The 9,960-nt window shown below is 32.8% G+C and overlaps 3 protein-coding genes across 4 annotated transcripts; 2 read left to right on the top strand and 1 right to left on the bottom strand.

Annotated features, from left to right (window-relative positions):
- The first annotated feature begins 340 nt into the window (after positions 1-340).
- Positions 341-2,223, top strand: LOC130648874 (tRNA methyltransferase 10 homolog A-like). Of its 2 annotated transcripts, none has more exons than XM_057454985.1 (2): positions 341-553; positions 663-2,223. In XM_057454985.1, the coding sequence occupies exon 2, from the start codon at positions 671-673 to the stop codon at positions 1,622-1,624; it is 954 nt and encodes a 317-aa protein (XP_057310968.1). In that variant the 5' UTR covers positions 341-553; positions 663-670; the 3' UTR covers positions 1,625-2,223. The 2 variants fall into 2 exon arrangements, with proteins under 2 accessions (XP_057310968.1, XP_057310967.1); XM_057454984.1 differs by having other exon boundaries at positions 342-549; positions 663-2,220.
- A 192-nt stretch (positions 2,224-2,415) lies between these two features.
- On the top strand, positions 2,416-5,852 carry LOC130648872 (sugar phosphate exchanger 3-like). The gene has a single exon (XM_057454983.1). It carries the CDS (start codon positions 2,513-2,515, stop codon positions 3,962-3,964), a length of 1,452 nt encoding a protein of 483 aa, XP_057310966.1. The 5' UTR covers positions 2,416-2,512; the 3' UTR covers positions 3,965-5,852.
- A 1,518-nt stretch (positions 5,853-7,370) lies between these two features.
- On the bottom strand, positions 7,371-9,616 carry LOC130648463 (sugar phosphate exchanger 3-like). Its single transcript, XM_057454515.1, has 4 exons — positions 8,405-9,616; positions 8,130-8,190; positions 8,021-8,047; positions 7,371-7,414 (listed from the first exon to the last, which is right to left on the bottom strand). The coding sequence occupies exons 1-4, from the start codon at positions 9,614-9,616 to the stop codon at positions 7,371-7,373; spliced, it is 1,344 nt and encodes a 447-aa protein (XP_057310498.1).
- Positions 9,617-9,960: the final 344 nt, after the last annotated feature.

Raw genomic sequence — 9,960 nt, 5'->3', positions numbered from 1 at the left:
CTGTTGCTGTAGCTAGTGCTGGTTGGAATCCCTTAGTTGTTTTTATTTTTGTTTTTATGCGGCCACAAACGTCAAATTAACTTTTGTTGTTGCAACTTAGGTATGGATTTTCCCTCTTTAATGAGAGATATTAGCAAGCTGGGCAGAGTTAAATATAAAAATTAAAGTCACACATCACAGACTATTCTTCTTCAAAATTCGTCCCATGTGTTACGCTAAAGCAGCCCTTTTTAGCAACACAACCATTTATATAAACAGGACCTAGAACCTGAACCCGCACATCTGCTTTTTTAGCCTAAAAATACATTTTTAGCATTTAGGAAAGAATTGTAGAACTAATGTGATCATAATTTGTAAATGTTTCATAAAAATTAAAATTATTTGTTTAAAACGTTCAATTTCCTAATTTTCTTTATCCGCGCCGTGCGCTACGAAGACCCCCACACACGGACAACAGATGGTAGATTAGACCCGTCTGTCATATGACACAACAAGAGCAGCCAGACACTAGAGAGGGTAAACGAAACTGGTGATCAGTGATCACAAGTTGTAGGTAACTTTTATTCAGCTAGCTAGGGGTATAGCTGGCTAGCTAGCTAGTTATTTTTTTATTTTTTTTTGACTTGTTTTACGTAATTTTAGTATTTTAATTCATGTAATAGTCTGGGAAATGGCCGTAAATAAGCAAGGAGAATGCTCCTCTCTGATCAAGCAAATAAGTGATGAAGAAGCACACCAAGAAACACAAAGTGACAGACGTCACAGTTGCTGGAAAGATCAAATTGATGAAAAGTGGTTGACGGACGAAAAAGTATCTTCTTTATCTAAAAACCAGCAAAAAAAGTTGCTAAAAAAGAAACTATTTCAAAAAACACGCTTACAAAAACGAAAACAAGAACGAAAGCGTAAGAAGGAGAAACGTGCAGAATTAAGAGAGGCTGGCTTACCTCTGCCAAAACGAATGAAAAGAAAAGATATGATAGGTGTTAAATTCAGTGAAATTACAGTAGGTATTGATCTTGATTATTATGACTTAATGAATGAGAATGATTTAAGAATGGTTGTTAAGCAAGTTAAAAACTGTTATGCCGACAACAGGAGAGTAAAAAACCCAATCCAGCTACATCTTACAAGTTTCTGTGGATCCTTTAAGGATTTATTTATATCTCTACAGCCTGGTTCTGCTAATTGGGATTTATCGAAGAGTGAAAAGAGTTACAGAGAAGTATTTACAGGAAAAAATATTGTTTATTTAACTGCTGATTCAGATAATGTTTTGGAAACTTTAGATGAAAATTCTGTGTACATAATAGGTGGTCTTGTTGACCACAATCAACATAAAGGTCTCTGTTACAAACGTGCAATTGAGAATGGGATTTCGCATGCACAACTGCCAATAAGTAAGTATGTAACATTAAGCACTCGAAAGGTTTTAACAATTAACCATGTTTTTGAGATCTTGCTACAGTTTAAAGAAATTGGCATATGGAAGGAGGCATTTTTTAAAGTTATACCAAGACGTAAAGGCATTGACGAAATAGAGAAGGGAGACAAACAATTTGAAAATTACAATAATACAAATCAATTAATTCCGGATAACAAAAACCCTGTTGTGCAAGATTGATTGGTCACATTTCTTGCAAGATTGATTGGTCACATTTCTTGACCTTAGCTAGAAATTGTTATATTAATATTTAATACTGCTGTATAACATATATAAATTATTATTATTATGAAGATCCAAGAGTAAGTTATGTACACATTTTCCAATAAAGCGTTGTGTTTTAAATTGTTTTGTTCTTTACAATAAGTTGCAATCAATTAGCTGAAAGGGAATACAAAGTTATAAATAATGTAAAAGCTCAAAAACATTGCTTAATAATCTTTAGAAAATTTCCAAAAGTTCTTTTCTTTCTTAAAATGTTTACATTTTAAGGTCTTGATATTTAGCTATTTTGCATGCATTATAATGGCCCTGCAGGAATTGTCACTATATATGTCCTATTGTGTAATTTTTGACCCGTAGAGGAATATGGATTCAACATTATTATCACCTAGGCTTCCCGAGTAAGTTGCTCCGGATTGGGCATGGATATTGCTTCACTATCATCAAAACCTTTGTTTTTGAGATTTTAAAATATAGGTCCATAATAAGTGTATACGCCCACCAAAGAAGACACTTTTATGGGAAGAAATTATTACAGTACTTATTTTTACAATTTGGACTCTATTTAGAGCGAATTACAAAAAAAATTCTGCAAAAGTAGGCAAATTTGATTAACATTTGGAATTTTACTGAACATTTGCTCTTGTTATTATCTAACGCTTTTGTCGTTCTTTAGTAAAAAACAAATCCAATTGCAAAAATCACCCTAGATTAATCAATTAATGAAATTCTGTGTATGCTCTCCCAGATTACCAATTCAAAAACAGTCTAAAACTTCTTTTGAATTAATGTTGTCATGTAGAGTGTTTTTATGTTATATATTTTATCTTTATTTTAAAGATAATTATGGGCTTTTTATCATCTATAAAAAAGACGTGGAAATCAGTTCGTACATGGACATGGCATCATGCAGCTGTATTTATTATGACATTTTTGTCATATGCATTTTTTCATGCGTGTCGTAAATCCTTTAGTAACATTAAGAATACATGGGATAAATCCTTTAGCCCTCAAAATAATACTTGCCCAATGTTTCCGAAAGATGTTTGGCAAAAAGAGCAAATATTTGGTACTGTCAAAGATGCGAATGTTTTCCTTGGTGAACTGGATTCTCTTTTCTTGATTGCCTATGCAATTGGTTTGTTTTTTAGTGGTATGATAGGTGATCGAGTCAACTTACGATACATGCTCGCTTTTGGTATGTGCAGTTCCGCCATCCTAACTTTTTTGTTTGGTTATATAAGTGAGGTTATACATATGGAAAACTTATTTTACTATCGTTGTATATACTTCCTTAATGGACTATGTCAATCAACTGGATGGCCTGCTTCAGTTGCCATTATGGGTAACTGGTTTAGCAAATCATCTGGCGGTCTCGTCTTTGGCTTCTGGAGTGGAAATGCTTCCTTTGGTAATATTATTGGTTCATTAGTTGTATCAGCTGTCTTAAGTTATGGTTATGAGTATGGCATGTTACTGAACAGTGTGTTGCTATTTTGTGGTGGTGTTATTATATTTTTTTGTTTGATTGTACATCCTCAAGATGTTGGGTTAGAAGGTCCAGAACACAAAGACAATACTGTCAAAGTTATTTCACAAAGTGAAGATCACGTCGTTAAGGCAGGAAAAGCTATTGGATTCTTTGAAGCTTTCTTACTTCCTGGCGTTTTGCCATATGCTTTGTCATATGCCTGTTTAAAGCTAGTCAACTACGCCTTTTTCTTTTGGTTACCGACGTACTTAACACAAGGTTTAGGATGGAGTGACACACTTAGTGATGAGCTATCAAACTTCTATGATTTAGGAGGTATTTTTGGTGGCATATTGGCAGGAATTGTAACTGATCTGATGGGAATACGTTCTCCAATGGTATCACTAATGTTGTTCCTCTCCATGGGATCTATGTACCTTTATGCCAGTATAGGATCAACTAAGGCCATCAATACTTTAGTGATGGTATTAACTGGGTTTTTACTTGGTGGTCCTGCAAATACAATCAGCACAGCGATAACTGCGGATCTTGGTAAACATGAGAAAATTAAAGGTAGTGCTGAAGCCTTAGCAACTGTAACTGGTATCATCGATGGCACAGGTTCTGCAGGAGCTGCAATTGGTCAGTATCTTGTTGGTGTTATTGATAATAATTTGAGTTGGCACTATGTGTTTTACTTTTTGATTGTAATGACTGGACTTAGCTTAATCTGCATTATTCCAATGAATATCAAAGATTTAAAAAACTTTCAAGATCGAAGAAGGGCACAAAATTATCAAAGGATTCCAGCTAATGAAGTGGAGTAAATTGAGTAATAGATATATAAATAAAAATACGAATTATTCCTAATTTCTAAATCTCAGTATGTTTTTTTTTTAAATTTTATTTCTCTCACCTGTAACTTAATTTTGTGTAATAGAAGTAAGTGTTTGCGAAAAAAAATGTTTTCGGTTTTAGGTAAATTCACATCAGATTATTTCTGCAAATAGTTCCAAATAGAAATGGACTCTGAAAAAATCACTGCTATAATACAAAATTCATAGAAAGTCATAAAAACTAGTTGGAATACATGTCTGCAAGGACTGTAAGACCTTTAACTATCTATAAACGAAAATATAGATAACACATGAAAAATAAACAATATAGCTCATATACCATCAACCGCAAACATTTCGCGAACATTTTCTTCCTGTAATATACATTTTAGGGACTAAAATTGTAGGGTTTTGGGATTGCAACTTTATTTGTCTTTTTCAGTTTTACCTCCTATTTTTTTTCTCTTTTTTCCTAATCATGGAAATACGCATTTCTTTGTTTCACTTGAATGATTTAATTTCCGCATATTATAAAAAAATGTACATTTCTAATATATCTTAGTCTAATTTGCATTAAAAGACTTTGTAAACAATCCTATTTTTAAAATGCTAGATAATTTGGCAGTGGCGAATCCTTGGTAGGTAATAAAAAAACAATTTGCCTGCTGAAGTCCTCCAATAAACGCCCCCAATTCTAAACGCTTCCTCAAATACATGACTCTCCCCTAAAAAGCAAAATATTTAATCAACGCCCACTCTAATAGCAATAGCCCCCCCCTTTAAAAGGGGCGTTTAATAGAGAAATTTTACCAGATGTTCTTTTTATAGGTAAAGACAAACGACAATTGTTTAGCTAAGTCATTCTCGCTCAAGTTATAAGGTTTTTATTTTCGCTTTTCAATGACCGTGGTATTAATAAAATTGCCTAGGTTAGCATTTACAAACGATATAATAAATTCGAGAAATCCAATAACGGGACATATCTAACTAAGTCACTTGTCTTTTTTTGCATACAAAAACGGTTTTATTGATATCTAGAGAACCTTTTTAGGCAAAAAGTACTTGCATAAAAACAAAAAACGCACTCTCTAATAAACGCCCATCTGGAAGCTGAAAAATTTAAAAAACCGGTCTGGGCGTTTATTACAGGATTTACGGTTGTTGCGCCCATTTGCATAAAATGTATTTTTTATTTGAATGTATTTTTGTGTCGTTGATCGATGATCTTGCGAAAGCTTGAGAACCGTTTATAATAGACAAAATTGTACAAAAAATTTTAATAAAGGAAAAACAACTTATTTTTTAATTTTAATAAAGTCAACATATGGAATTATTTTTCTCAACCTTTTTGCTGTTTTTAAATTTTAGATTTATGATATTTTTTATTATTTTTCAATTTATTATAATAAATTAGAATGGTTGTAAAATTTCAGGTCAGTATTTTACTCTTCGATTTAAAACAAAGTGCAAAATGAATACCATAGCTGGTCAATTTTCCGTATTTTATTTCATCAAATTTTTGATAGGTTGTCAAATATCGTATCTATTTTTGTTAAAAAAAATTAAGACTAATCTACAAAGCATATTTTCACTTCTAGAACGGAACAGTCTTTCTAAATGAAAATGTATTTAAAAGGTGTAAAAATAACAAAGATAATTAGCAGTATAAACCAATCAATTTGCAGTATTTTTTCTCTTCTATTTCTGAGTGGAAGGCTTTTTTAAGTAATATATTAATATATGCATATAAGATTATGTACGAAAGAATAATTTATGCAACGTAAACATAACGCAAGGCACAATTGTTAGTATTTGTATGAAGATTAAACATGCTGCTTTTCTTACTTTCTTTATACAACATATTGCTCTATAAACTTTTTGTATTTTAGTGATCTTCTGCATATATAACCACCCTTTCAGACCAGGGGTTTAAGAAAATCAGGGAATATCAGGGAGGAAAATGGTTAGGTGTCAGGGAAAAGTCTTGGAAATTTGTGCTGATTTTGTCTTTGTTAACCATTATAGCATTTTATTCTGGTTCTGACACTTCATCATTACATTCTTTTCTTCAGCGTCAATTGAAATACGGCAACTTTGTTATGTAGCAAGTAAGTAACATCTTATCAATATAGTTAATATAGTATATAGTTAAGAAAAAATCAGAGAATATGAGAAATAATAGTTCATGGTTAGTGAATTTATTTTTGACAAGATTTGACAGAAACCCTGTTAACCCTACAGATTAGAGAGAAAAAAATGTACGTACAGCGACTTACCTTAAGACTTAACCAAATTATTTGTGAAACTCACTTTTATAAATGGGTAGTTCCACATTGTTTCATTTTGCGAATCAATTTTTATGGATGACTACATTTTCCCAAAATTTACGGAAATGATGTTTGCGATCACTGAGGGGACAGTAATTTTTATTAGAAACTAAATCACACTGTTGCCACACCTTAAATCTCCTCAATTTTAAAAACTTCTCAATTTAGCCTAGCGTAGCTTGCAAACTGAACGTATTTTCAAATGAGCAACGATACATTTTAATCATCAGGCTTCTTTGAGATAAAACTTGGAAGGCTTGAAGTTTGTGTTAAAGGGCTTTGGGATCGAGAATGGCGACGAACTCAATAACTTTAGTACTATAAAGTCTAAGAAATAAAATTGTCGCGGAAAAGAAATTGAAATCTGCAAAAAAAAATTTGGCGGATGCGGATGTTTTAAATTTTTTGCAACTTAATTTTTCGGATTTGGGCAAAATCCATATAAAAAGAGTGTTTTCCTAAATTACTGTCCGAAAATTTTTTCCTCTCAAGGCAACGTAAAAAATTTTTATTTTTTTTTTACTTTTTAGTAGCTTTTGAAATTTTACGAGCTGATCGATTTTTCGCAACGTTAAAATTTTATAGGTTGGATTTTATTATATTTTGCGAAAATGAACGACAAAAAAAAACGCGAATAAAAACCACCGCAGCATAATACAATGTTAAAGGTTTAGATGTGGATAACTGATGAGTCACAATGTCATATGCAGTTACTAATGATAGATACTGAACATTCATACTTTTTCGGCAAAAAAAAACTGAATGACGTCACTTTGTTCCCAATATGATGCCATTAAATTTACTTTTTTCGTCCTCCTGGTTCTCATGGTTACTTGGCTACTGATTAAACCAAAAAGTTAAAAGGCCCTGGGAACGAGGTTGTTTTTTGTCGTGTGGAAACAAATTCATTCCAAATCTTCGTAAATAAAATATTTTCCGGGATTTTCGAGAAGACCTTTTGCCGCATGTGTCAATTTTTTTGATGACACGTGACTTTTTTACGCTTACGACAACGTTTGATGATGTCAGCAGATTTGATAATTTATGTTGATAACGTCTTTTAGTTTTTGTTAGTTATGTTTGGGGTCGGAAGCAGTGGATGAACTTTCCTCTACTGTAGGTAAAAAAAATCAGTAACAAAACTGACTAATACTTTGCACTGACCAAAATTTTTTACCGACTAAGTTTTACCTTAATAAAATGTTTGATTCAGTTTACATTTTTACTTAAAATTGTTAAAGGAAAGTGCACAGTATATATCTTTGCATTCTATGAAATGTACCTCAGGAAATACCGAAATAATAAAACTTCACCAATAAAGTATTTGTATGGGTTTGTAAATTTTAGCGCTGTTGGCAGAATATTGGGACGGTTAGCAAAGCTAACCAATAATATACGTAATATTGAGTTAAGCCTTGAAAATAAGATATAATTATTTCTTAGATTATTTCGTAGATTCCTTTCCTCACACACCTTTGATCTAAAATTTAATTTACGACGCTTCCCATGAATTCGAGCCTTATAACACATTTTAAAACAACGCTTTGACTTTAAGGTCCCCGGAAACGAAATTTGAAATGTTCGATATGGAATAGCAAAAATAGTAAAGACCGACAGTTTTGGATTTTAATTGATTATTATCTGTCTTTTAAAAAGGGTAAAATGAAAATTAGAAAATAGAGAGGCTTATTTTTGGGAGAGGGAGGGAAAGAGGGATTACTTTTTGGTTTTTGCTTCATTGATAAACCTATAATAAAGTAAAACATATATTTAAAAATTTAGTCGACAAAAATGTTGATAAAACCAAAACACTTTAGAATTTGATTCGCCTGCCCAGATACTAAACATAGGCTGCCGTTGGATAGCTTGGCTGCTGATCTCAACTACTGCCTAGGGGAGATATCACATTATACGTTCAATGAAGTTAAAAAATTTCTTACTTATTTTTATTTTTTCCCATATACATTCTAAACTTTGCTAACTCGTACAAAACTTTTACATCGCTAAAATAAATAGGTGTGAGTAAACAACAACAAATAACCAACATCACGATGAGAAAATAAAACACATAGAACCAATTAAATGTCTTATCAATCCAACCTACTAAATACTGACCAATAGCTACTCCTAACGAACCAGTCCCGTCAATTATACCAGAAACCGTTGCAAGAGCTTTTGTGTTATCTTTCATTTGTTCATGTTTACCAAGATCAGCTGTCACAACTGTACTGATTGTGTTGGCCGGTCCTCCCAAAAAAATTCCGATTGTTACCATGACAACAGCATTAGCAGTGTAATGGTTTCCCACATTTGCGAATATGTATAGTATCATAGGTGAAAAGAGAACGGAGATGTAGATTACGGGAGAGCGAAAGGTCATATAATCTGTGATAGCTCCAAGTAATGCGCCGCCCAATATTGCGCCAAAATCATAAAGGCTGGAAAATTCATCACTAGTATCATCATCCCAATTTAAACCTTGGGTTAAATACGTTGGTAACCAAAACTGTAGAGAATAAGTTACCATTTTTAAACAAGCGAACGATAAAGCGTATAGCATAACCCTGGGTAGCATCAATGCTGTGAAAAAGTTAATCGCTTTATGATTTGACTTATCGCGTACGACATACATATCGTCCGGATTTTTCAAACCAACCTCATTCGGATGCGGTAACAAACAAAAAAATACGATAATTCCTCCACAAAATAATAACATGGAATTTAATAACATTCCGTATTCATACCCAAAGTCTAAAGACGACACCACAATCAATGATCCTATAATATTTCCTAGAGAATCATTCGCACCCCACAGTCCAAAGACGATTCCGCTGGATGACTTGCTGAACCAATTTCCTAACACAGCTAACGACGCAGGTAGGCTGCTTGATTGACAGAGTCCATTAAGGAAGTATATACAACGATAGTATAATAAGTTTTCCATATGTATAACCTCACTTATATACCCAAATAAAAAAGTGAGAATGGCGGAACTGCACATACCAAAAGAGAGCATGTATCGTAAGTTGACGCGATCACCTATCATACCACTAAAAAACAAACCAATAGTGTACGCGAACATGAATATAGAATCGAGCTCAGCCAGGAAGACGTTTGCATCTCCGCTGGTTATAAACAATTGTTCTTTTTCCCAAATCTTCTTTGGATAAAGAGGATTAGTTATATCCTGTGGACTAAATGTTTTCCCCCAAGTGTCTTTAATATTACTGAATGCCTTTCGACATGTGAAAAATGCAGAATACGAGAAAAAAGTCAGGACAAAAATAACGATATGATGCCATGTAAGTGTGACCATGACTGTTTGAGTTGGTACTACAAATAACGTCGTTGTTGTTCTTGTTGTTGTTAGTAGAAATAACTGTTTCTCGTTTTAGTCCATTTTTTGCTGTTTTTCTTAGGTTTATATATAGAAATACAACAATTTTCACCAAACAACCTCAAGATTAATTTTTCTCACAATATTAGTCTCTCTGTGTTAAAAACTATAACATATGACACCTGGAACACATTTACTAAAAATGTTCTTCAACATGTAACAAAGCACGATATTCCAGTGCTAAAGAACGAACTCACTGCTACGTTTGCATGAAACTTCTTAACAAGCTTTTATTTAACTACTTCATTATTGTCAGTATAATT

Source organism: Hydractinia symbiolongicarpus, chromosome 7 (assembly GCF_029227915.1).
Source record: "Hydractinia symbiolongicarpus strain clone_291-10 chromosome 7, HSymV2.1, whole genome shotgun sequence".
Classification (NCBI taxonomy): Eukaryota; Metazoa; Cnidaria; class Hydrozoa; order Anthoathecata; family Hydractiniidae; genus Hydractinia; species Hydractinia symbiolongicarpus.
The sequence above is the reverse complement of the archived record's forward strand: the minus strand, read 5'-3'. Positions and strand labels throughout refer to the sequence as shown.